Source organism: Saccopteryx leptura, chromosome 3 (assembly GCF_036850995.1).
Source record: "Saccopteryx leptura isolate mSacLep1 chromosome 3, mSacLep1_pri_phased_curated, whole genome shotgun sequence".
NCBI lineage: Eukaryota > Metazoa > Chordata > Mammalia > Chiroptera > Emballonuridae > Saccopteryx > Saccopteryx leptura.
This window is the reverse complement of record NC_089505.1, coordinates 126,737,889-126,765,237: the sequence shown is the minus strand read 5'-3', so window position 1 is coordinate 126,765,237 and position 27,349 is coordinate 126,737,889. Positions and strand designations below refer to the sequence as shown.

The following is a 27,349-nucleotide window of genomic DNA, read 5'->3' as shown; positions in this document are numbered from 1 at the left end:
CTTATCCCAGATACAAACTCTGTACAAACTGGCATCTCACTCAGCACTCCGCCATCTTGGCTGCTTCTCCTGACCACATGGCCTCTTTCTGCTCTCTGCTCTGCTCTCTCCTCTAATCATCCCAAGAACCACAAGAGCAAGTTCCTGCTTCGTCCCCATTTTATAGTGTAGAAATCCAAACCCTTAATCCAATATACAAAATAGGGAAGTCTCTAATACAAAGTCACTTTCTGAGGCATGATTGGATTGTACCACCCCACATCAAAAATGGGTGGGAAAGGCTTAATCCCAAAACCAAGCCCCAGGCTACAAGGATTCTCAACACACATTAATATCACCTGGGCAACGGCCTCTTTGTGTTATCTTTAACAAAGTGAGCATAATACATTTTATCCACCCAACAGCAGGATAGTAAGAAGCTAGGAAAATTCCTTGACTAGTTAAATAGGAAAACTGAAACAGTTGATTCAAAACTGGCCTCATCCAGCACCTTGACTCACCTTCCTCCCTCTCATTTGCATGTCCACTCCCTTAAGCATTAAGACCTCAGAACTATGAGGTGATCAGTGTCAAATAATCTTAGGGACAAAGCCTTGGGACTGTTGACGGCAGAGACAGAGTTTTGGTCAAACAAGAGATAACATTCAGGCCTCTGTTGTTTCAGCTCCAAGCCCAGAAAAGCAGCAAAACCAAACTGATGCCAGGGGCGGCATAAGGACAAGATGCAATGATCACTGACCTCCTACCCCTGTGCCAACCAATCAGTTGAGACCACAACCCTGACCCTATACACTATGAAACAGCATTTTAAAAATTTATTTATTAAATTTAATGCAGTGACATTGATAAATCAGAGTACATATGTTGAGAGAAAACATCTCTAGATTATTTTGACATTTGATTGTGCTGTATACCCCTCCCCCAAAGCTAAATTGTCTTCTGTCACCTTCTATCTGGTTTTCTTTGTGCCCCTCCCCTCCCCCAACCCCTCTCTCCTTCTTCACCCCCTCCCCCCTCCCCCCACCCCCCCACCCCTGTTGCCATCACATTCTTGTTCATGTCTCTGAGTCTCATTTTTATGTCCCTTCTATGTGTGGATTCATATAGTTCTTAGTTTTTTTTCTGATTTACTTATTTCACTCCGTATAATGTTATCAAGGTCCATCCATGATATTGTAAATGATCCGATGTCATCATTTCTTATGGCTGAGTAGTATTCCATAGTATATATGTACCAAAGCTTTTTAATCCACTCGTCCTCTGACGGACACTTGGGCTGTTTCCAGATCTTTGCTATTGTGAACAATGCTGCCATAAACATGGGGGTGCATTTCTCCTTTTGGAGCCGTTCTATGGTGTTCTTGGGGTATATTCCTAAAAGTGGGATAGCTGGGTCAAAAGGCAGTTCGATTTTCAGTTTTTTGAGGAATCTCCATACTGTTTTCCACAGTGGCTGCACCAGTCTGCATTCCCACCAGCAGTGCAGGAGGGTTCCCTTTTCTCCACATCCTCGTCAGCATTTATTCTGTGTTGTGAAACAGCATATTAAAGGACAACCCTGGAAAGCTGATGAATCTTCTATTGAGATCCTCCCCTGAGATCTCCCCTAAAATTCCTGCCTTTAGAAAGCTGATAAAACAGATAAAAACCCTTAAGATAAACCCTGGCTGGTGTCTCAGTGGATAAAGCAATGGCCCCACATATGGACATCCCAGGTTCAATTCCTAATCAGGGCTTGACCAGGTGGTGGAGCAGTGGATACAGCATCGGACTGGGATGCGGAAGGACCAAAGTTCTAGATCCCGAGGTCGCCAGCTTGAGTGCGGGCTCATGTGGTTTGAGCAAAAGCTCACCAGCTTGGACCCAAGGTCGCTGGCTCGAGCAAGGGGTTACTCGGTCTCGGTCTGCTGAAGACCCACATGTCACCACGAAAAACTGATGATTGATGCTACTCACCTCTCTCCGTTCCTGTCTGTCTGCCCCTATCTATCCCTCTCTCTCTCTCTCTGTCTCTGTAAATAAGTAAATAAATAATTTAAAAGAATTCCTGATCAGGGCACACAGAAGTGATCCACCCCTCCCCTAATTTCCCTCTTCCTCTTCCTCAGCCAGTGGCTTGATTGGTTTGAGTGTGGCACCAGGTACTGAGGATAGCCCTGTTGAAGCACATCAGCCTCAGGTGCCAAAAATAGCTCCATACTTGAGCATTGGCCTCAGATGGGGTTGCCAGGTGGATCTGTCAGGGCACATACAGGAGTCTGCCTCACTATCTCTCCTAAAACAAACAAAAAAATCCCTTAAACAACTTGGTGTGCTCTTTGTGCTCTTTTGCCCACAGCTTCTTTATTCAGGGGTGTATCTTTCCTTTCTTTCTTCTAAACTCTAATGGTCCTCACGACTTGCAACCAAGGAAGCAGTGGGCAGTGGCAGCTCGTTGGGCAAACTCCTTGAATCTGTCTCCAAAGGCCTTCTCTTTGTTTTGCAAGAGAGAAAGAGACAGCTGGCAGGAAGGGAGAGAGATGAGAAGTATCAGCTCATAGTTGTGGCACTTTTAATTCTTCATTGATTGCTTCTTATACATCCCTTGACCAGGGGTATTCAACCAAGCAAGTGACTCCTTGCTCAAGCCAGCAACCCTGGGCTCAAGCCAGTGACGTTTGGCTTCAAGCCAGCAAAATGGGATCACGTCAACGATCCCACACTCAAAATGGCAATGCTGTGCTCAAGCTGGTCAGTCTGTGCTGAAGTCGGATGAGTCCACGCTCAAGTCGGGGACCTCAGGGTTTCAAAACTGGGACCTCAGTGTCCCAGGTCAGTGCTCTATCTACTGCGCTACCACCAGCCAGACTCAAAAGACTCCCTTTTTTTTTTTTTTTTTTTACCTCTGTGCCTTGTTTCCCGAGTCCACACAGCCCAGCTGCTAGCCGGCTCACTTCTGCCTCTGTGACGTTCTTTCTAAAAGGCCAACACAGCGCTCTGAGCAGCCTGCTGGAAACTTCTCTCCACGTGTACTTTTGCTTTGCATGCTAAATAAACTTCTTCTTGCATTCGAGTTCTTGACTCTGAATTCTTTCTTTGCCAAACTCAGTAACTGAGAGCTAACATCACTGGTAACAAAATCACTGAACTTTTTCAAAAAGCAATTGTTATAAGAGGATAACTCAAGAATCTGAATCTTGTATTAGTATTTATATTTTATATTTTATTTTATTTTATTTTTTTTACAGAGATACAGAGAGTCAGAATGAGGGATAGACAGGGGACAGACAGACAGGAACGGAGAGATGAGAAGCATCAATCATTAGTTTTTCGTTGCGCATTGTGACACCTTAGTTGTTCATTGATTGCTTTCTCATATGTGCCTTGACCTCGGCCTTCAGACTGGGTAACCCCTTGCTTGAGCCAGAGACCTTGGGTCCAAGCTGGTGAGCTTTTGCTCAAACCAGATGAGCCCACGCTCAAGCTGGCGACCTCGGGGTCTTGAACCTGGGTCCTCAGCATCCCAGTCCGACACTCTATCCACTGCACCACCACCTGGTCAGGCAGTATTTACATTTTAAAGCAAATGTCTAGAATCAAAGTAGGCAAGACAAGCTTTACATAAAATTTATAACATTTATTTAGGCAAAAAAAATTTCACAAAACAAAAATCTGTACACACATTAATACCTAAGTGATGTCCTGACTTAAAATACAGCATGATTCATGTACAGAACACTGCCATTTATTTAGCCACAGTGAGAACAGTGCCTTCTGTCCAGATAACTGAGAACCTTTGAAATGTATATACATTATACTTTCCAATGATTTTTTTCATATCCTTTGAAAGGATTTTAGCTCTCCCACCAGGATTCAAGCAAAAGATAGTTTTTCTCACATTCACAAGTCAGAATTTGACAGTGGCAATTCTACAAAATTCAGGGATTTTTATTCTTGGAGATTATCTGGGAGCATAAATCTTGGTATAACATCCTCCCATTTTTAAAGGGGAAAAATGCTCTGAAGAATTTACTTTTATGAAAGTGTATTCAGTTTCCACTAGCTGAGTAGCTTCTTACTTGTATGCTGATTAAAATAAGCTTAAAATAACCCAATTTGAACAGTTTTCCTAAAAGTAAGTCCCAAACTGAGCACATACTATTAATGAACTTGATTACCAATTTCCCATAAAATAGTTTTGATAAATTTGGATTTCTAGTAGATCTTTTTTTTTTTCTTTTTAGATTTTGTGTATTCATTTTTTGGGGAGAGGAGACAGAGAGAGAGAGAAGGGGGGGAGGAGCAGAAAGCATCAACTCCCATATGTGCCTTGACCAGGCAAGCCTGGGGTTTTGAACCTGCAACCTCAGCATTCCGGGTTGACACTTTTACCCACTGTGCCACTGCAGGTCAGGCAAATTTGGATTTCTAAAGATTCTTAATAGTCATTCTGTCTAGCTATAAAGTTAGGTTGTCCTGTCCAAAAGAACTGCTTCATCCAGAGAAATGAGAAACAGCATTTATTTTCTCATAGGTTATCTCCAAAAGCTGGGGGAGGGAAGAAATAGGCCGAGAAAGATCTTTCTTAGTCTACCAATCAGTTAACATAAAATGTATTAGGTTAAGATTTAGAAACCAAAGAATGCAGAATTAGGAGTGTACCATGTCATGCAAAGACTACAAAGTACTAAAAAAGATAAAACAATTACTCATTTAAAGCACATTCAGCAAATTTTCGTTTCATACTGTTATTCTCAGCACTGGATGAAGGCTGGATTTGCATTATTCCTAAAATAAACAGCTCATGAGTTAACTAAAAATTAAAAATGTGTCAATACAAAGCAAATGGTAAAGATTAAATATCCCATATCCACACAATCATTTGAAACTGCTACAATGGATTTGAGAGGGAAACCATAAATTTGCAAATCTCTCTATAAACTGTTTTAGAATACTACTCTGAAGCCCTAGCCATAAAGTCCCCAAATAACATACAGATAAAACTGCCCACATCAGCTGACAATGTGATAGTGGCTTTAACATACACCTTTAGTTTAATAATACTGTTTATCCCAACATAAAAGTTACATAACAACTAAAGAATGTAAACATACCATTAGAGGCAGCAGAGGGGTAGGTTTTCAACATATATAAAACATTATTTTCTCTGCTACTCGTGACCTCTTTTCAAACTTGGGTACTGCTGCACATTGTTCTACGGCAGGGAAGTAGAGGGTGGTGATGGGTGTGCATTTGTAACACTAAGCTGAAACCATGATTCTTTAATCTAACCTACCCTAATTCAGCATACGTAATATGTTTTCATTAAAATGTGCTTCACGGGGCTGGAAGATGGCCTGATGCTATCAGATTCACGGCATAATTACAAATATAGCCAAATGAAAGGAACTGGGGAGAACAAGGGCCAACTCAAAAGGTCCCACTTAATAAAAGCAACTTCCTAGGCTGGATATATAGCATTAATGTTTTTAAACATTAATCTGATTCTTTGGCTGTACCCAATGAAAAGGTAAGATTAAATTCAGATAGCAGCCTTATGGTGATTCACTGCCACCTTGGGTAATTAAGTTGACTGGTGCCACTTAATTACCAGGAGTGAGGAATAGCAATAGTTAAGTCAATTCCTGGAATTGTGGGTCTGATATGAATTATAAAGTCCTCAACTAAGATCAGTAGCCACTGGGTCCTTACCTAGCAGATGGTAAACTAACACCTTATTACTACTTGATCTATGTTTCTTTTCGACAGCAAAAAAAATAAATAAAAAAATAATGATTTTTTAGAGTACAGAGACCACAGCAAAATTTACTTGATGAAAACAATGAGATGGCTTAGTTATTTTTGCTTTAATTTCAGATTGTTCTTGTTTTACTCAATGATACCAATATGCATCATTATACTCTAAAAAGTCTAATTCCATTTCCTTTAGTACATCTAACTCTTGCTGTTGCTTGTAGACTGATGCAGTGTTATTTTACACTAAGTACACCTAGGATTTGAGCAATGAGTGGTTCAACCTTAGTCTAAATTGTGCTTGAAACAGTACCTTAAAGCCACTGAAGAGGTAACCCTCGAAGGCACCAAGTACTGTTAAATTCTTTTATACAAATGCAAAATGGAGGCCTAATATATCTACTATATTTTAGCCAGATTCAAGACTTTAGGAACAATTCTGTGCCTTAATTAGATATACAATTTTAAGAACCATCCCAACAATAAAGGCACTACAACTTTTATATATTTGGGATGTGATCAATTTATTTTGTTTTTAAGACTCAGAGGTATCTGGCCATAACCAGTGTTCAAAGTAGTAAATTAAAATATTTTTGAGTCTTGGCCCTGGCCGGTTTGCTCAGCGGTAGAGCATCGGCCTAGCGTGCGGGAGACCCAGGTTCGATTCCCGGCCAGGGCACATAGGAGAAGTGCCCATTTGCTTCTCCAACCCCCCTTCCTCTCTGTCTCTCTCTTCCCCTCCCGCAGCCAAGGCTCCATTGGAGCAAAGATGGCCCGGGCGCTGGGGATGGCTCCTTGGCCTCTGCCCCAGGCGCTAGAGTGGCTCTGGTCGCGGCAGAGCAACACCCCGGAGGGGCAGAGCATCGCCCCCTGGTGGGCGTGCCGGGTGGATCCCGGTCGGGCGCATGCGGGAGTCTGTCTGACTGTCTCTCCCCGTTTCCAGCTTCAGAAAAATACAAAAAAACAAACCCCAAAAAACAAAAAAACAAACAAACAAAAAAAATATTTTTGAGTCTTCATCTATCAACAAGTTATTCTTCATAGTGAAGAGATTTATTATTTTCTGTACATTTATAGCCATTTCTGAAAACAATTTGTGAAGACAAAAATCTAGGGCTAAACGTAAGGAACATGCACTTTTGTCTTGAAAAGGATATAAGAGAAATGGTAATCCAAACTTTTCAAATAGTCTTCCCCTTAAGTACACAAGCCAGGAGATTGGGAAGTGGTCAACACAGCTAATAGCAACTTCCAAGCTACTGTAAGCGGTCCTATTTTCTACATTTTTGCCTTAGATGTTAAAATTCAGGAAAAAGGGGGAGGGGAATTTAAAGAATTATTTTATTTCCTCTGAAATACACTTGAGACTTGTTTGGAGGTTCTAGCAGGGGAGCGCAGCTACTCGTACACCCTTGACTGCAGAAGGGTCCTCTCCTCTCGTCCTCCTCTGCCACCAGCACGCAGCTTTGGGAGGGACGCACAGGGAGCAGTGAGGGAGGAAGGGGACACCCGCCTAGTCAGCCAGATCAGCTGAATCAACCCTGGAAATCAATAGGGTGACAGATGTCGTAGCCAGATCACCCTCACATTCTGAAATACACTTTATCTGTGAAAATTTATCCTGTACCTATAACATTTTCTTAACACCAACTAAGTCAGAATTAACCCACAATTAAATTCTATTTTTAATGGTTCTAAAGATCATTTCATTTCAGTCTAAGTTTTCATTCCCATGAAGGAGTACCAAATTCAAGTATGATTGCTGCAATAGTGGCAGGAAATGTGTACATCAAAAATGTTATCAGCACACTAATAAACCAGCTCTTTTCTAAATAAAAATGCCTCTGAATAATCACTATAATTCAAACATACCATTTAAAATCTCTCATGAAAACGTTTTGGCCATCTATGAAAAAAAGGCAGTCATCTCAGATTGTGATTAACCTTATTCACAAACTAAAATTTAAATTGGAATTAAGTTTCTTGGTGACTTGCTGCCTCCCAACTGCCATCCTTGATATAATGATCACTAATTCTTTACTGTAACAGGTATCTTAAAGGAAAGGCAACTGTCTAAAAATATAATCCATCAAAAAGTATTTTTGATGCACTGCAACTAGAATCACTACATTTAACACCAGTCTAATCCTTCTTACTCATTTTCGGCAGTGAGATGTGGGCATATTCCTCCAACATGAAAACATTAAGATACATGTATTTTGAAACAGAAGAAATTTAACTTCTTGTGGCAAAGTTTACTATTGTTAATTGTATTTTAACTGAGCAGGAAACATCATGTATAGTCTCTATTCCAATGAACCAAGTGAGTTTGAAATAGAGGGACAAGAATGGTCAGTTTTAACCAGATATTTTAAAATTTTACATTTTCACAATGTGACATACAGATTCAGACAGTTAACCCTCAATGCAGAATGCTATGATATTTTACATCATGATGCTTGGGGAAATATTTCTAGAGAGTAACCAGCAGTCTGTGTAGGAGCAGAAGCCCAGGATTCCAGGAATAAATATGAAGCAGTTATTGCTCACTGCTCCAGGAGAGGCGGGCTCCAGAAGGATGGCCTGCTCCAGTTAAAAAACTATACCATAAGACCAGACCTTTCCCCAGTTCCTAAACTCTGTTCTCCCTTAATAGTTTTTCTTTTTAATATATTTTTCTTCCAGCCATTCAGGCTCTAGCCAGTGAGTAGCTTTTGCAAGGAGAGGATTCAGATTTCCATTCTTTCACACTAAGAACTGCATCTTATAAAAGGTACACAGACAGAGAATAAAGGCATTTTATACAGAAGCAATATAAAATTTACAACTGAAGTAGTGCCAGAAATCAGGTTAACAGCTTCTCTGAAGCTGCAAACTGATTGGAAGGGTCGTTAAGATCAGAAAAGTCTGGCCTAAGAGTTCGTGCAAACTTTATCATAAAACTATAGAATTTCAAGCACAGGTAAGTTCAAACACTGAAGGATGTGGAAACTTTCCTAAAAAGCAATGATGAAGGAAGAGACCCTTCTTACCTCCTAAGTTAAAAATCACAAAACAAATTAGAGACTATTCACATGGTAGTACTATACACCATCAATCCCAAACTGATCTAAGATGCTTGTCACATAGAAACCCCAAAACATCACAGAAGATAAAGATACTCTAAATGAACCTATCACAAAAAGGATTCCTTTGATTCAATTATTCAATTGCCTATGGCTATCAATTTAGTCTGGCCTGGGGCTGCTTTTTACAGGGAGGTGGTCTCCCATGGCGTACAATGTGTTTTTCTAAGCTGTCCAGAATGGCCACAGCAATCTGTTGGACATGGGGATCGGTCTGTTCATGTTCTTTGATGTTGTATAAATGCTGCAATCCTCCTTCCTCAATCAGCATGCTGCAATACCTTGATGCTGAAAGAAAACAGAAGAGCTTTTCTTAAAATGCTTAAAAATTATTCCACAAAAAAGGAGATCTTTTTTCACATAAATTTTAGCTGTTTTGTTATTGAGCACTACCACATGCTACAGCTTGATAAATATCTTTATAATAATGTTATGTCTATATTGCAAGGTCCCACACATAAATAAAACACATTATATCTATATGTCTATATAGACATATATATACACACACACACATTTACATTTTTCTTTTTTTTGGTGACAGAAAGAAACAGAGAGAAGGACAGATAGGGATAGACAGACAGAAAGGGAAAGAGATGAGAAGCATCAATTCTTGGTTGCTTTCTCATATGTGCCTTGAGGGGAGTGGGGGCTACAGCAGAGCGAGTGACCCCTTGCTCAAACCAGCGACCTTGGGCTCAAGCTGGTGACCTCGGGGTTTCGAACCTGGGTCCTTTGTGTTCCAGTCCAACACTCTATCTACTGCGCCACCACCTGGTCAGGCCACAATTACATTTTTATTTTGATCAAAACCTTAAAACAGGCCCTGGCCGGTTGGCTCACTGGTAGAGCGTCGGCCTGGCGTGCGGAGGACCCGGGTTCGATTCCCGGCCAGGGCACATAGGAGAAGCGCCCATTTGCTTCTCCACACCCCCCCCCCTTCCTCTCTGTCTCTCTCTTCCCCTCCCGCAGCCAAGGCTCCATTGGAGCAAAGATGGCCCGGGCACTGGGGATGGCTCCTTGGCCTCTGCCCCAGGCGCTAGAGTGGCTCTTGTGGCGGCAGAGCGACGCCCTGGAGGGGGCAGAGCATCGCCCCCTGGTGGGCAGAGCATCGCCCCTGGTGGGCGTGCCGGGTGGATCCCGGTTGGGTGCATGCGGGAGTCTGTCTGACTGTCTCTCCCCGTTTCCAGCTTCAGAAAAATAAAAAAAAAATAAAAATAAAAAACCTTAAAACAATCTGGAAAATTTATTTGACCCAAAGTTACAAGTTAGATGCTGTTAAACTTTTATGCATTTCTTGTGTTTTTTATAGATTTTTTCTTTAATTTTCTTTTCATTAAAAAGGGTTTTTTGTTTGTTTCAGCCTGACCTGTGGTGGTACAGTAGATAAAGCCATCAACCTGGAACACTGAGGTCGCCAGTTTGAAACCCTGGCCTTGTCTGGTCAAAGCACATATGGGAGTTGATGCTTCCTGCTCCCCCCTTCTCTCTCTTTCCCCTTTCTAAAGTGAATAAAAATAAAATCTTTAATTTATTGGTTTCAGAGAGGAAGAAAAAATAGGGAGTATGTGAGAGAGAGAAAATCATTGATTTTGTTGCTCCTCTTATTTATGCATTCACTGGTTGATTCTTGTATGTGCACTAATTAGGGATTGAACTCACAATCTCAGCATGTCAGGACGATGCTGCTCTAACTGAGCTACCTGGCCAGGGCCTCATTTCATTGATCTTGAAGAAATAACTGGAATGCTAGGAAAATGCTAAATGTATGCTTAATGCTAAATGTATGCTTAACTCTAAGAAATCACCAAACTGCCCTGGCCGGTTGGTTCAGTGGATAGAGTGCTGGTCCAGTGTGTGAACATCCTTGGTTTGATCCATAGTCAGGATACACATGAGAAGTGACCATTTTCTTCTCTTCTCCTGTCCCCCTTCTCTCTCTCTTCTCCTCTTGCAGCCAGTGGCTCACTTGGTCCAAGCATCAGCCTCAGGTGTTGAGGATCGCTAGACTGATTCGACCATCTGCCCCAGATGGGGGTTGCTGGGTGGATCCCAGTCCGTTGAGTCACAAGTGGGAGTTTATCTCTCTATTTCCCGAACTCTCGCTTAAAAAAATAAAAGAAATCACCAAACTGGTTTCTAAGTGGTTATATAATTTTTCAATCCCATCAGCAATGAATGTTAAAGTTGTTTCACATCCTTGCCAACACTTGCCCTTGTCCATCATTTTGATTATAGTAGGTGTGAAGTGGTATCTCATTGTGGTTTTAATTTTTAGTTCTCTAATGACTGATGATGTTGAGCTTCTTTTTATGTGCTTACTGAACATCTGTATATTATCTTTTGGAAAACTGTCCATTCAGATCCTTTGCCCATTTTTTTTTTCTTTCATTTTTCTGAAGCTGGAAATGGAGAGAGACAGACAGACTCCCGCATGCGCCCGACCGGGATCCACCCGGCACGCCCACCATGGGGAGAAGCTCTGCCCACCAGGGGGCAATGCTCTGCCCATCCTGGGCGTTGCCCTATTGCGACCAGAGCCACTCTAGTGCCTGAGGTAGAGGCCACAGAGCCATCCCCAGCGCCTGGGCCATCTTTTGCTCCAATGGAGCCTTGGCTGCGGGAGGGGAAGAGAGAGACAGAGAGGAAAGCGTGGCAGAGGGGTGGAGAAGCAAATGGGCGCTTCTCCTGTGTGCCCTGGCCGGGAATCGAACCTGGGTCCTCCACACGCTAGGCCGACACTCTACCGCTGAGCCAACCGGCCAGGGCCCTTTGCCCATTTTTAAACAGGGTTATTTTCTTTTCATTATTAAGTTGTAAAAACTATATATATTCTGAAAACAAGCCCCTAATCAAATATATTAATTTGTAAATATTTTCAACCATTTTGTGAGTTTTTTACTTTTTTAGATTTTGTTTTTATTTTAGAAAAAGAAAGAGTGAAAGAGAGAAAGGAGGGAAGGAGTGTGAAACAATAATGCATAGTAGTTGCTTCTCTTATGTGCCTTCACTGGCGACCAGGGTTTTGAACCGGAGACCTCAGCATTCCAGGTGGGTGCTTTATCCACTGTGCAACCACAGGTCAAGCAAGTTTTTTCACTTTCTTGATGGAGTATCCTTTGAAGCACATAAATTTTCAAATTTTTTATTAAATTGTTTTTTTTTTAGACAGAGAGAGGGACAGATATGGACAGACAGAAAGAGATGAGAAGCATCAATTCTTCGTCGAGTCACCGACCCCTTGCTCAAGCCAGCAACCTTGGGCTCAAGCCAACGACCTTAGGCCTCAAGCCAGTGACCCTGCACTCAAAAGCCAGAGAACCTGTGCTCAAGCTGGATGAGCCTGCGCTTAAGCCGGTGACCTCAGGGTTTTGGATCCTGAGTCCTCAGGGTTTTGAACCTGGGTCCTCTATCCATTACATTACCACCTGGTGAGATTGTTTTTCTCTCTAAAATCAATCAATAAAAAATTTTTAAAAATGTTTATCTTATTAATTTTAGGGAACGAAGAGAGCGAGAGAGACAGAAGCACTGATCTGTTCCTGTATGTGCCCTGATCAGGGATCAAACTGGTAACTTCTGTACTTTGGGATGATGCTCTGAGCTACCCAGCTAGGGCAGTAAGTGCTTTGCTTATTAAAGATCATCTTGAACAAGGGAATTTTTTTTTTAAAGCTTATTATTATTATTTTTTATTTATTCATTTTAGAGAGGAGAGGGAGAGACAGAGAGAGAGAGAGGAGAAACAGAGAGAGAGAAGGGGGGGAGGAGCTGGAAGCATCAACTCCCATATATGCCTTGACCAGGCAAGCCCAGGGTTTTGAACCGGCAACCTCAGCATTTCTAGGTCAACGCTTTATCCACTGTGCCACCACAGGTGAGGCCTTTTTTTTTTTTTAATTTTCTTTTATTAATTTTTTAGAGAGGAGAGAGAGTGAGAGAGAGAAGGGAGAGGGAGGAGCAGGAAGCATCAACTCCCATATGTGCCTTGACCTTTTTTTTTTTTTTTTTTTTTTATAGGGACAGAGAAAGTCAGAGAGAGGGATAAACAGACAGGAACGGAGAGAGATGAGAAGCACCAATCATCAGTTTTTTGTTGCGACACCTTAGTTGTTCACTGATTGCTTTCTCATATGTGCCTTAACCGCAGGCCTTCAGCAGACTGAGTAACCCCTTGCTTGAGCCAGCGACCTTGGGTCCAACCTGGTGAGCTTTTTGCTCAAACCAGATGAGCTCGCGCTGAAGCAGGCGACCTCAGGGTCTCGAACCTGGGTCCTTCTGCATTCCAGTCTGACGCTCTATCCACTGCGCCACTCCCTGGTCAGGCGAACAAGGGATTTTTTTTTTTTAAAAGATTTTATTTATTCATTTTAGAGAAGGGGGGAGAATGGGAGAGAGAGAGAAGGAAGGAGGAGCAGGAAGCATCAACTCCCATATGTGCCTTGACTGGGCAAGCCCAGGGTTTCGAACTGGCGACCTCAGCATTCCAGTCGACGCTTTATCCACTGCGCCACCACAGGTCAGGCCCTATAACCATTCTTTGTTCTGTGGACTTTTTTTTTTTAATTTATTCATTTTTAGAGAGGAGAGAGAGAGGGAGAGAGGAGAGACAGAGAGAGAGAAGGGGGGAGGAGCTGGAAGCACCAACTCCCATATGTGCCTTGACCAGGCAAGCCCAGGGTTTTGAACCGGCAACCTCAGCATTTCCAGGTCAACGCTTTATCCACTGTGCCACCACAGGTCAGGCTGAACAAGGTAATTCTAAAAAAATTAAATTTAGTTTATAACCTAAGTTTCTCTTACGTTGTACTTTTTTTTTTTTTTTTTTTTGCATTTTTCCGAAGCTGGAAACGGGAAGGTAGTCAGACATACTCCTGCATGCGCCCGACCGGGATCCACCCGGCATGACCACCAGGGGGCGATGCTCTGCCCATCTGGGGCGTTGCTCTGTTGCAACCAGAGCCATCCTAGCGCCTGAGGCAGAGGCCACAGAGCCATTCTCAGTGCCCGGGCCATCTTTGCTCCAATGGAGCCTCAGCTGCGGGAGGGGAAGAGAGAGACCAAGAGGAAGGAGAGGGGGAGGAGTGGAGAAGCAGATGGACGCTTCTCCTGTGTGCCCTGGCCGGGAATCGAACCTGGGACTTCTGCACGCCAGGCCGACGCTCTACCACTGAGCCAACCGGACAGGGCCTCTTACATTGTACTTTTTAAAAAAGATTTTATTTATTCTTTTTAGAGAGGGGAGAGACAGAGAGAGAAAGAAGAGAAGGGGAGGAGCAGGAAGCATTGATTCCCATGACTCCCATATGTGCCTTGAACAAGCAAGCCTAGAGTTTCAAACCCGTGATCTCAGTGTTCTAGGTCAATGCTTTATCCACTAGGCCACCACAGGTTAGACTACATTGTACATTTTAAAGTTTGTGTCCTGAAAAATCATTTCAATACACAATTCAGAAATGATTTTCCAATGTAAGGAGAATTTTCCTTGAAAAAGAAAAACAGCCTGACCAGGCGGTGGTGCAATGGATAGAGCATCAGACTGGGACGTGGAGGACACAGGTTCAAGACCCCAAGGTCACCAGCTTGAGTGCGGGCTCATCTGGTTTGAGCAAGGCTTGCCAGCTTGAGCCCAAGGTCGTTGGCTCGAGCAAGAGGTCACTCTCACTCTACTGTAGCCCCCCAGTCAAGGCACATATGAGAAAGCAATCAATGAACAACTAAGCTGCTGCAACAAAGAACTGATGCTTCTCATCTCTCTCCCTTCCTGTCTGTCTGTCCCCATCTGTCTCTCTCTCTGACTCTCTCTGTCTCTGTCACAAAAAAAAAAAAAAAAAAACCCACGAAAAAAACAACAAATAAAGAAAATCATTGGGTTTTTTTTTGGGGGGGTACATACGATTCTTGCTGCAGACATGTTGCATGGCCCAAACTGCCCATAGCTGGACTCCTGGTGTTGTGAAACAGCCAAGTAATGGGAAAAATGGATTAAAGGACCTAAGAGTTCAAAAGAAAAGAATAAAAGTTAAATACTATGTCATTTTTTTTTTTTTTTTTTTTTTCTTCATTTTTCTGAAGCTGGAAACGGGGATAGACTAGTCAGACAGACTCCCGCATGCGCCCGACCGGGATCCACCCGGCACGCCCACCAGGGGCGGTGCTCTGCCCCCCAGGGGGCGATGCTCTGCCCATCCTGGGCGTCGCCATATTGCGACCAGAGCCACTCTAGCGCCTGAGGCAGAGGCCACAGAGCCATGCCCAGCGCCCGGGCCATCTTTGCTCCAATGGAGCCTTGGCTGCGGGAGGGGAAGAGAGAGACAGAGAGGAAAGCGCGGCGGAGGGGTGGAGAAGCAAATGGGCGCTTCTCCTATGTGCCCTGGCCGGGAATCGAACCCGGGTCCTCCGCACGCTAGGCCGACGCTCTACCGCTGAGCCAACTGGCCAGGGCACTATGTCATTTTTTAAAGCAATGATTCCCGAGCTTTTCACTCTAGACATTTATCCAACTATTTTAAAACTAATATAAATGACCTAAAGAATAGCTTTCCTCTGTCTTAGATGCTGTTTGAAAAAGGACCATATTCTGGCAAGTCTTGGTAGAGAACAGGGAAGGTGATTAGAACAAGGTAATAACACAGAGTTATTTTGCTTCTTTTTTTTTTTAAATTTTTATTTATTTATTCATTTTGGAGAGGAGAGAGAGAGAGAGAGAAGGGGGAGGAGCAGGAAGCATCAACTCCCATATGTGCCTTGACCAGGCAAGCCAGGGTTTTGAACAGGCAACCTCAGTGTTTCCAGGTTGACGCTTTATCCACTGCGCCACCACAGGTCAGGCTTATTTTGCTTCTTTTAAAGTCAGTAGGAAGATAGAGGCCTCAAGGAAAATTATACATCTAGTAGGAATGACCTCTAGGCCAGGGGTCCCCAAACTATGGCCCGCGGGCCGCATGCGGCCCCCTGAGGCCATTTATCCGGCCCCCGCCGCACTTCCAGAAGGAGCACTTCTTTCATTGGTGGTCAGTGAGAGGAGCATAGTTCCCATTGAAATACTGGTCAGTTTGTCGATTTAAATTTACCTGTTCTTTATTTTAAATATTGTATTTGTTCCCTTTTTTTTTTTACTTTAAAATAAGATATGTGCAGTATGCATAGGGATTTGTTCATAGTTTTTTTTATAGTCCGGCCCTCCAACAGTCTGAGGGACAGTGAACTGGCCCCCTGTGTAAAAAGTTTGGGGACCCCTGCTCTAGGCAAGCAAAATGACTAGGTTACTCCTTTAATAATTATCTTGCTAATTACCTGTATGCTACCATCTCACACTCTGGAGTGGGCCATTTCAAAATAGCTGAATGCTGCAAGACACACAAGAAAGGATTACAATATTTATTTAGCAGTCCATTATTGCATTATGAAGCTTTGACAGTTTAACCAATATGAACGTTGTTTGCATGCTCCAGAAAACATCAAATCATCCTACCAGATCATCCAGAAGAGAATTCCTCTGGCTACGGCTCAATGTCCAAGCTTGTTCACCTCTAGATATTAAATGGGCAATAATTCCTGCTGCAAAGTAACTGACTTCCACTTCAACACTATGTAGGAGGCTACTGATGTGGTCTATGAAATCCTTCCACATTAATTCAGAATGCAATTCTTGTACTTCAGCTATATTGTTCTGGAAAAAAGATAGAAAATTTAAAGTAATATGTACAGTAAATGCTTGACCTTTTATGGTCTATGAAACAACAGAGAGCCTGACTAGGCGGTGGCACAGTGGATAGTGTTGGACTGGGACGCAAAGGAACCCAGGTTCGAAACCCCAAGGTCACCAGTTTGAGCGCAGGCTCATCTGGCTTGAGTATGGGATCACCAGCTTGAGAACAGGCTCACTGGCTTGAGCATGGGATCATAGACATGATCCCATGGTCGCTGCCTTGAGCGTGGGATCATAGATATGACCCCATGGTCACTGGCTTGAGCCCAAGCCCCCTGGCTTGAGCAAGGGTCATTTGCTCTGCTGTAGCCCCCTTGTCAAGGCACATTTTTTTTTCAAGGCACATTTGAGAAAGCAATCAATGAACAACTAAGGAGACTAAGGAGCTGCAGTGAAGAATTGATGCTTCTCATCTCTCTCCCTTCCTGTCTGTCTGTCCCTATCTGTCTCTTTCTGACTCTCTCTTTGTCTCTGTCACAACAGAGATTGAATGATTTAAACACATATCTGTAAATGGACAATAGGTGAATACTGTTGCTATGTTAGCACAGTGGGAGATTATGGGTAATATTTTTATCTCCTCTCCAAACAAAATAATAAAAAAAACAGTAGTAAGCTCCTTTCCAGGCAAAATGGCAAAATAGATAACCTAAAAATTTCCTGATATGAAATATCTAGAAGTGCTGGGTGAAAAATAACAACCTTTAAATATGTACTTGCTGGGGTAAAAAGCAGAGAACCAAACTGGAGCAGTAACAGGTCATCACCTAACTGCAGAAGCAGAGAACTGGGTTTCTTTGGTTTTTGGGTTTTTTACAGGGACAGAGAGAGAGTCAGAGAGAGGGATAGATAGGGACGGAGAGAGATGAGAAGCATCAATCATCAGTTTTTCATTGCGACACCTTAGTTGTTCATTGATTGCTTTCTCATATGTGCCATGACCGTGGGCCTTCAGCAGACCGAGTAACCCCTTGCTCTAGCCAGCAACCTTGGGTCCAAGCTGGTGAGCTTTGCTCAAGCCAGATGAGCCCATGCTCAAGCTGGCGACCTCGGGGTCTCGAACCTGGGTCCTCCACATTCCAGTCCGACGCTCTATCCACTGCGCCACCGCCTGGTCAGGCTCAGAGAAAGGATAGATAGGGACAGACAGACAGGAACAAAGAGAGATGAGAAGCATCAATCATCAGTTTTTCGTTGGGACACTTTAGTTGTTCATCGATTGCTTTCTCATATGTGCCTTGACCATGGGACTACAGCAGACCAAGTGACCCCTTGCTTGAGCCAGTGACCTTGGGTCCAAGCTGGTGAGCTTTGCTCAAACCAGATGAGCCAGCGCTCAAGTAGGCGACCTCCGGGGTCTCGAACCTGGGTCCTCCACATCCCAGTCTGACACTCTAGCCACTGTGCCACCACCTGGTCAGGTAGAACTGGGTTTTAATAGCCATTCATGGGCAGAAGGTAAGGGCTAAAAATTGGAACTAAGACTTCACATACAGCCCTGGCCGGGTAGTTCAGTTGGTTGGAGCATTTTCCTAATATGCCAAGGTTGTGGGTTCAATCTCCCATCAGGGCACAAACAAGAATCAATCAATGAATGCATAAATAAGTGGAACAACAAATCAATGTTTTTCTCTTTCTCTAGAAATCAATAAAATCTTTAAAAAAAAAAAGACTTCACATACAAAGGAAGGACTTTCAAAGTGTTATACCTCAGTAATAAGAGTGGACTGACATATATACATGAAAAAGAAGACTGACCTGTGGTGATGCAGTGGATAAAGCGTCACCCTGGAACACTGAGGTTGCCAGTTTGAAACCTTGGCCTTGCCCCGGTCAAGGTACATACGGGAGTTGATGCTTCCTGCTCCCCTCCCTTCTCTCTCTTTCTCTCTCTCAAATGAATAAATAAAATAAAGTCTTCAAAAAACCTTTTAAAAAACCCCACAAAAAACAAAAGAAGCCTACTGTAACCCATTCTCTGGCCTAAAAGGAAAAGTCTTTCCTTATAATTTGTAACTAGAGACCTGCCCTCACGCAAGGCTATGGTTCAAATTTTATCATCTGTGTGGTCTGCAGAAACTCCAAGCTGAAAAACAACAGCAAGTGAGGTAGGAGGAAAAGCAGGAAAGTTGGTCTGTAGAAAGCAGAGAGGGCTGAGTATATCAAAAGGCTGAAGGGAATAGCAGTTCTGAATACTGTAGAGAGCCTAAGTAAGATAAAAATAAAAACTTCTATTTGTTTGAGCAACATAACAATCCTGTGTCTTAAAAATTTCATAGCCTTAGACCTCCACTAAGTACCAAAGTTTGCCTGCTGGCCTACAGAGGGTAGGTGGTTTATCTAGACTTAAGGTGCAATGGCTTCCCTTGGCAGTATATAAGGAAGACCTCTGCTCACATAGGAAATAATTGAGGGGTTTCCAACTTATCTCACTATTCTGAAGAGTATTCCTCACTCTGAAAACTTTATTTGATCTACTATAAAATCATAATTCTCTTCCTAAACATTGATTCCACTTCTTAGGAGCCAAAAACCTAGGCCTTTTTATTGTTAAGAGACTATTTATTCCCTAGTTTAAGTCATTCTATAATCAATGATAATGAAAGGCATCATGTCCAAAAGTAGTCTCTGTAACGACTCATGAGTTTTCTTCTCCAACCATGGAAAAGAGTGAGTGTAGAAGAGACCAGTTTAACTATACTCATTACATGAATGTGTATAATCTTGTATTTTTCCATCAGTATCAATGATGAATCAATGTCTCCTATGCCCCTTTCTAATCTCACATATTCAAACAAGAAAAGGCATTTCACATTCAAGTTTTATATTCTTTCCTACTTATAATTTTTTTACACACATGTATCATTTTTATAGTGACAAAAAAATATATATGCCTCTTTAAAAATAAAAAATAAAAGGTGGTCCTTCTCCTCTAAACTTGGTAGAAGAAATACAAAGACCCTCTGAGAACGACAGCCCTTAAACTCAAAGACCCACCAAAGATGACACAACACATGCTAAATTACAATTCACAATTTAAAAAATCCATAGTGAGTAAGAATCATCAAGCATAATAGTGGAATAGACCCTTTCCAAGAACTACACATAATACAACTATAACATAGCTACTGATAAAAACAAAAAGTAAACACACATACACACAAGAAAATGCAAAGATACTACTACTATTGTAAAAATAAAGAGAGGAAATATTTGGAATAAAACAAAATAATTTTTTTTTTTTTTTTTTTTTTAGAAAGGGGAGAGAGAGAAGGCAGGGAGCAGGAAGCATTAACTCTCATATGTGCCTTGACCAGGCAAGCCCAGGGTTTTGAACCAGCAACCTCAGCATTCTGAGTCGATGCGTTATCCACTGTGCCACAACAGATCTGGCCCAAAATAGATTTTCAAGAGAATTACGGCTATTCTTTCCTGCCATAACCAAGTTACTAGAAAATCAGACAGAATATATGAGAACTGTTTTCCGACAGTACACAATAGGCTACATAGGAATGTGAGCTCTGAGAAAAGGTATTCAAAGAGGGTAGTTTCCAGATTGTTGTGCATGAGAATCTGGCAGTTTTGCTGAACTGAGAAGACAGAGATCAGAGCTCAGGGTGGCCAAGGCAGTAAAATTTGTAGAACAGAGCACTGGAAAGAAAAAAGCTCCAGAGAGAGAGAGTGAGAAAGACACCTGCAGAGGGAACCCCTCAAATCTTTGGCTTGAGTACTAATAAGAAGTAAAATTCCATGAGGCTAGGTAAAGAACAAGCAGAAAGCAGACTATGAACAAATCCCAAAGTCATACAGGATTAGGAATAATTCACATTGCAACCAGCAAGAGAAAAGATATCTCATAAAAAAATATGTTGGATTGTAGTAAGCCTAAATTATGTATCAGTCCTAGGGTGAAGACTGATCTGAAGCCATTCTAACAAAGCAGATAAACAAGCTTTGAAAGGAATGACTTGATCTGTAAGTCGCTTAACTACATGCCAGAACCACTCTTTAAAGGAAAACAATAAAACCCAGCAAATAGCCCTGGCTGGTTGGCTCTGCAGTAGAGCATCGGCCCAGTGTGTAGAAGTCCCAGGTTCAATTTCCAGCCAGGGCACACAGGAGAAACACCCATTTGCTCCTCCACCCTTCACCCTTTCCATTCTATCTCTCTCTTCCCCTCCTGCAGCCAAGGCTCCATTGAAGCAAAGTTGGCCCGGGCACTGAAGATGGCTCCATGGCCTCTGCCTCAGGCACTAGAATGGCTCAGGTTGCAATAGAGCAGGGGTCCCCAAACTACAGTCCGCGGGCCACATGCGGCCCCCTGAGGCCATTTATCGGGCCCCCGCGGCACTTCTGGAAGGGTACCTCTTTCACTGGTGGTCAGTGAGAGGAGCATAGTTCCCATTGAAATATTGGTCAGTTTGTTGATTTAAATTTACTTGTTCTTTATTTTAAATATTGTATTTGTTCCCGTTTTGTTTTTTTACTTTAAAATAAGATATGTGCAGTGTGCATAGGAATTTGTTCATAGTTTTTTTTATAGTCCGGCCCTCCAACGGTCTGAGAGACAGTGAACTGGCCCCCTGTGTAAAAAGTTTGGGGACCCCTGCAATAGAGTAATGCCCCAGATGGGTGGAGCATCGCCCCCTGGTGGGCATGCTGGGTGGATCCCGGTCGGGTGCATGAGGGAGTCTGTCTCTCTGCCTCCCCGCTTCTCACTTCAGAAAAAAACAAAAATACAAACAAACCCAGCAAACAAGAACATAAACTTCACAACGACTGATTCAATAAAACATTGCCAGTCATATACCAAGAGTCAGGAAAATAAGTCCATAACCAGAAGAAAAATCAATCAATAAAAATGAACTCAGAAATGACAGGAATAATGGAATCAACAGACAAGAACTTAAAACAGCTACTATAATGTTGTAAATATGACTCAGAATGCAAGGAAAATATAAGGCTGAGGAGAGAATATGAAGATATAAAAAAGATCTATATGTAATATCTATAAATTTAAAAATATATATGAAATGAAAAACATTGTGCTGGATAAGCACAAAAGCCGATGAGATGCTGCAGGAGATAAAAAAAATAGTGAACTAAACAATACAACAATAGAAAACATCCAAGCCAAATCACAGAAAGAAAAAGAAAAAGAAAAAAAAGAACTGGGAAGAAAAGCCAATAGAGTACTTCTGTGCCCTGTGAGAAAATACCAAGCAATGTAACATTCTTGTAATTGGATTCCCAGAATGAGAGATGAAAGAAAAATGATTCAGAAAAAATAATCTGAACAAGTACAGAGTAAGTAGCTCTAGCCTGAGCACTGCTCCAGACCCTCCTAATAGGTCATAAAAGCAAGATCCCAAATGATAAGTTAAATACATAGCAGAATAAAGTCCAACAAAAATATCGAGCACCCAGGACCTGGCCGGTTGGCTCAGTGGTAGAGCGTCGGCCTGGCGTGCAGGAGTCCCGGGTTCGATTCCTGGCCAGGGCACACAGGAGAAGTGCCCATCTGCTTCTCCACCCCTCCCCCTCTCCTTCCTCTCTGTCTCTCTCTTCCCCTCCCGCAGCCAAGGCTCCATTGGAGCAAAGTTGGCCCAGGCGCTGAGAATGGCTCTGTGGCCTCTGCCTCAGGTGCTAGAATGGCTCTGGTTGCAATGGAGCAACGCCCCAGATGGGCAGAGCATCACCCCCTGGTGGGCATGCCGGGCATGGATCTCGGTTGGGCGCATGCAGGAGTCTGTCTGACTGCCTCCCTGTTCCCAACTTCAGAAAAATACACACAAAAAAATATATATCCAGCACCCAAAAAGGTAAAATTCACAATGTCTAGTATCCAATTAAAAACTACCAAGGCCTGACCTGTGGTGGAGCAGTGGATAAAGCGTCAATTTGGAATGCTGAGGTCTCCTGTTTGAGGCCCTAGGCTTGCCCAGTCAAAGGACATGCAAGAAGCAACGAGGAGTTGATTCTTCTTGCTCCCTGCCCATGCCACCCCCTCCCTTCATTGCTGCCTTCTCTCTCTTTCTCTCTTCTTTCTTTAAAAATCAAGTAAAACACACACACACACACACACACACACACACACACACACACACACACACAACCAAGTATGCAAAGTGGAAGGAAAACACAACTCAAAATAAGAATCATCATTTGAAAGTGACCTACAACAGAGATGTTAAATTAGCAGAGAGTAGTAAAACAGTTATTACAAATTTATTTCTAAATAATTTTTTATTGATTGATTTTAGAGAGAGGAATAGAGAAAACAAGAGAGAAAGAGAAAAACATCAATTTTTTGTTGAAGTTATTAATGTATTCTTTTGTTGATTCCTGCATGTGCCCTGACTGGGGATCAAACTCACAACCTTGGTGTAGCAGGACAACGCTCTAACCAACTGAGCTACTTGGCCAGGCCAAATATATTTCATTGTTCACAAAGGATAGTAAAACCCTCAAAGACTTTGATTAAAGGTAAATTGTGCTTAGAGATGCATATATAAACCCCAAACAATCATTAACATAAAGCAAAAAGTAACAGCTAATAAACTAAGAAAGGAGGTTAAAAGGAATCATTAAAAAAAAACAAAACTCAGTTAAACCAAAATAGGAAAGAAAACAAAACAAAAAACAGATGGGAGAAACAGAAAGCAAATACCAAGCTGATGAACTCAAATCTAACCATATCAATAATCAGTGTAGCCTGACTAGGTGGTGGCACAGTGGATAGAGTGTCAACCTGGGACACTGAGGACCCAGGTTTGAAACCCCAAGGTCACTGGCTTATAGTGCGGGCTCATAGACATGACCCTAGAGTAGCTGGCTTGAAGCCCAAGGTCTCTGGCTTGAGCCCAAAGTCGCTGGCTTGAGCAAAGGGTCACTGGCTCGGCTGGAGCCCCCTGGTCAAGGCACATATGAGAAAGCAATCAGTGAACAACTAAGGTGCCGCAATGAAGAATTGATGCTTCTCATCTCTCTCCCTACCTGTCTGTCTGTCTCTATCTGTTCCTCTCTCTGTCACAAAAAAAGAAAAGCATCAACTCAGATAATTTTTTGTTCATTGCTTAGTTGTTCACTGATTGCTTTCTCATATGTGCCTTGACCGGGGGTTGGGGGAATAAAGCAGAGCGAGTAACCCCTTGCTCAAGTCAGTGATTTTGGGCTCAAGCCAGCGACCTTGAGCTTTAGGCAAGTGACCTTGGGCTCAAGCCAGGTACCATAGGGTCATATCTATGATCCCATGCTGAAGCCAGCAACCCTGCGCTCAAGCTGGTGAGCCATGCTTAAGCTGGATGAGGCTACGCTCAAACTGGTTGGACCTCAGGATTTCGAACCTGGGTCCTCTGTGTCCCAGTCCGATGCTCTATCCACTGCACCACTGCCTGGTCAGGCTGTACATATAGTTTTGTACACAGCTTTTTTTTTTTTTTTATCTTTATTTTTTTATTCATTTTAGAGAGGAGAGAGAAAGGGAGAGAGAGAGACAGAGAGGGAGAGAGGGAGAAGGTGAGGAGGAGCTGGAAGCATCAACTCCCATATGTGCCTTGACCAGGCAAGCCCAGGGTTTTGAACCGGCGACCTCAGCATTTCTAGGTTGACGCTTCATCCACTGTGCCACCACAGGTCAGGCTGTACACAGCTTTTTAAATTTAATTATAATGTATATCTTTTCTAAAATCATTCATTTTTATAAATAGAGTAGCAACTTAAATGTATTACCTCAGACAGAAAATAATTACAGCTTTGAATTTAGCAGAAAATGCTTATATCTTACCAAAAGTCCTAGGACTTTCTGTTGAATGGATGACTCAGTTGGAAAAGACTGCAAAAAAGGAGAGAAAAACCTATAACTACCTAAAGAACTTAATATAATAAATAAGTGCTTAAATCAATCCATAAATGTCAAAACTGTAGGCTAAATTTCCATTCTAACCTCTAGAACCCTCATGAAGAGTTCTAACCCTTGGTTTTCAATAAAGTGTCTGCAGGTGGTTGGAGATTCATCTGTGAGGTTCCAAAGTGCACTCAAAGTAAATTTCAAAGTAGTGTCCACCGAATTTTGATTGGTTTTCTGCTTCACTATTTGAAGAAGTTGCTGAAAGAAGGAAAATAGAATTAATTTTTCATTACTGAATTGTTTTTACAATTATTAGTGGTAAAAACCACAAGTCCAGGACGTTTAATCTCATGGCTTAAAACATTTTCTATAAAGGTTTTTACAAGTACAACAAACAGCCTCCTAGATCAAACTTCTCCTTCAACAAGAAAGAAGTACAGAAACTTCATAAATACTTCTATATTATTCTGATCATACCTATAGTTTAATCATCTGTAAATGAAATGAAAAGCAAAATGATTAAAGCTTAAGACTAACTATAGTATCTTACCCAATCGGTCACAACATAAATTCATTTCACATCCTGCCATAAAAAAGGTGAAGGGGGAGAGGAGAGAATGAAGCAAACATTTACTTAGTAACAACAAGTTATATCCTAAATTGTAGTAGTGCTATCCCCATTTTTCAGGAGAGGAAATTGAGTCTGAAAAGGATTAAGTAATTTGATCATAGTCAACTTAGTAAGAGAAAGTACGAATTGGAAAATTCTAACTTCAAGTTTTCCTTAAGAGAAAAAGAAAGGACAAACTAAATATAACAGTAAGAGAATTAAAGTCTATACTGGATTTAAATAATATATTATCTTTGAAAATCCACTTGTAAATTATCATAGCTTTAACTAACTAAGAAGTTTAAAGCCTGAAAGATAAATGTTTTAAGACCTACATAAGATATCCATAATTCCATTTTTGGATTATACTTTCTGGGGTAAAAGGGAGCTCTGCTAAAACAGATACAAGAAAACATTAATGAACACTTATTTAAAGTTACATACAATTCAGGAAAATTTTTTAAAGAAACGTGAACACTTAGGTGCATTTAACTTAATAGCATAGTGCCTAAGAGTATGGCATTAGAATCAGGTTACCTGAATTTAAATATAATCCCTGAATTTGATTAACTGTGTAACCTTGTTTGCAAAGTCTTTGTTTCCTCATCTATAAATTACAGATGATCATTAAAAACTAAAAAAAGAGCTGGCTGTCACCATAATTACTACTAGTACTAATTTCTGCTTAAACTAAGCTTAATTTTCCCCCAAAGCATTTAAGCACAGGAGAGGACTATTTCCTTAAAAATCTTTGAATATATCTCCAGCTCAAATTGCTGAAACACATATATAGCAATCAAAGGCCATATTTATAATTAAAATAGTAAAAATAAATACCGTAAAATCAGCATCCTTTTCTACTCATCTAATACAGATATATTGTATTTTGTGCTAAGCACTTAGCATATACTCCTTCAATTATTCTTTCCTTTTCATATAACTGTATAAAGTATTTTTATCACCCCTAAGAACATTTACGTGCCTGACCAGGCGGTGGTGCAGTGAATAGAGCAGGCGTCCCCAAACTGCGGCCCCCTGAGGCCATTTATCCAGCCCCCACTGTACTTCTGGAAGGGGCACCTCTTTCATTGGTGGTCAGTGAGAGGACCACTGTATTTGGCAGCCCTCCAATGGTCTGAGGGACAGTGAACTGGCCCCCTGTGTAAAAAGTTTGGAGACCCCTGGAATAGAGTGTCAAACTGGGATGCAAAAGACCCAGGTTTAAAACCCCAAGGTCGCTGGCTTGAGCTTGGGCTCATTTGGCTTGAGTGTAGGCTCACCAGCTTGAGCACAGGGTCGCTAGCTTAAGCGTGGGATCAAGACATGACCCCGTGGTAGCTAGCTTGAGCTCAAAGGTCACTGACTTGAGCAGGGGTCATCCACTCTGCTATAGCCCTCTGGACAAAGCACGTATGAGAAAGCAAACAATGAATAACTAAGGTACTGCAACAAAGATTGATGCTTCTCATCTCTCTCCTTTCCTGTCTGTCTGTCCCTATCTGTCCCTCTCTCTGTCACAAAAAATAAAAAAGAAGCCCTGGCCGGTTGGCTCAGTGGTAGAGCGTCCGCCTGGCGTGCAGGAGTCCCAGATTCGATTCCCGGCCAGGGCACACAGGAGAAGCACCCATCTGCTTCTCCACCCCTCCCCCTCTCCTTCCTCTCTGTCTCTCTCTTCCCCTCCCGCAGCCAAGGCTCCATTGGAGCAAAGTTGGCCCGGGCTCTGAGGATGGCTCCATGGCCTCTGCCTCAGGCGCTAGAATGGCTCTGGTTGCGACAGAGCGACGCCATGGATGGGCAGAGCATCGCCCCCTGGTGGGCATGCTGGGTGGATCCAGGTTGGGCGCATGCAGGAGTCTGTCTGACTGCCTCCCCATTTCTGGCTTTGGAAAAATACAAAATCTAAAAAAAAAAAGAATTCCTACTCTATTACCAACACAGCTTTTTCTTAATATTACATTTTTCATTCATATCTTTTTTTTTTTTTGTATTTTTCTGAAGTTGGAAACAGGGAGGCAGTCAGACAGACTCCCACATGCGCCCGACCAGGATCCACCCGGGGTGTCACTCTGTCGCGACCAGAGCCACTCTAGCACCTGGGGCAGAGGCCAAGGAGCCATCCCCAGCGCCCAGGCCATCTTTTGCTCCAATGGAGCCTCGGCTGCGGGAGGGGAAGAGAGAGACAGAGAGGAAGGAGAGGGGGAGGGGTGGAGAAGCAGATGGGCACTTCTCTTGTGTGTCCTGGCCGGGAATCGAACCCGGGACTTCCGCACGCCAGGCTGATGCTCTTAACATTGAGCCAACCGGCCAGGGCCTCATTTATA

At 42.5% G+C, this 27,349-nt stretch overlaps 2 protein-coding genes across 2 annotated transcripts in view; one reads left to right on the top strand and one right to left on the bottom strand.

Moving 5' to 3' along the window:
- The window catches only part of ECHDC2 (enoyl-CoA hydratase domain containing 2), a 234,551-nt gene that overhangs the window by 131,690 nt on the left and 75,512 nt on the right, over nt 1-27,349 (top strand). The gene's annotated exons all lie outside the window — the stretch shown is intronic.
- ZYG11B (zyg-11 family member B, cell cycle regulator) overlaps nt 3,596-27,349 on the bottom strand; it is a 92,674-nt gene continuing 68,920 nt past the window's right edge. Inside the window, exons 9-14 of the mRNA XM_066376333.1 lie at nt 24,515-24,676; nt 24,356-24,403; nt 16,333-16,530; nt 16,155-16,207; nt 14,755-14,852; nt 3,596-9,146 (exon numbers count right to left, since the gene is read on the bottom strand). Coding sequence (XP_066232430.1) covers nt 8,956-9,146; nt 14,755-14,852; nt 16,155-16,207; nt 16,333-16,530; nt 24,356-24,403; nt 24,515-24,676 — 750 coding nt within the window. The 3' untranslated portion in view covers nt 3,596-8,955. The remainder of the gene's footprint in view (nt 9,147-14,754; nt 14,853-16,154; nt 16,208-16,332; nt 16,531-24,355; nt 24,404-24,514; nt 24,677-27,349) is intronic.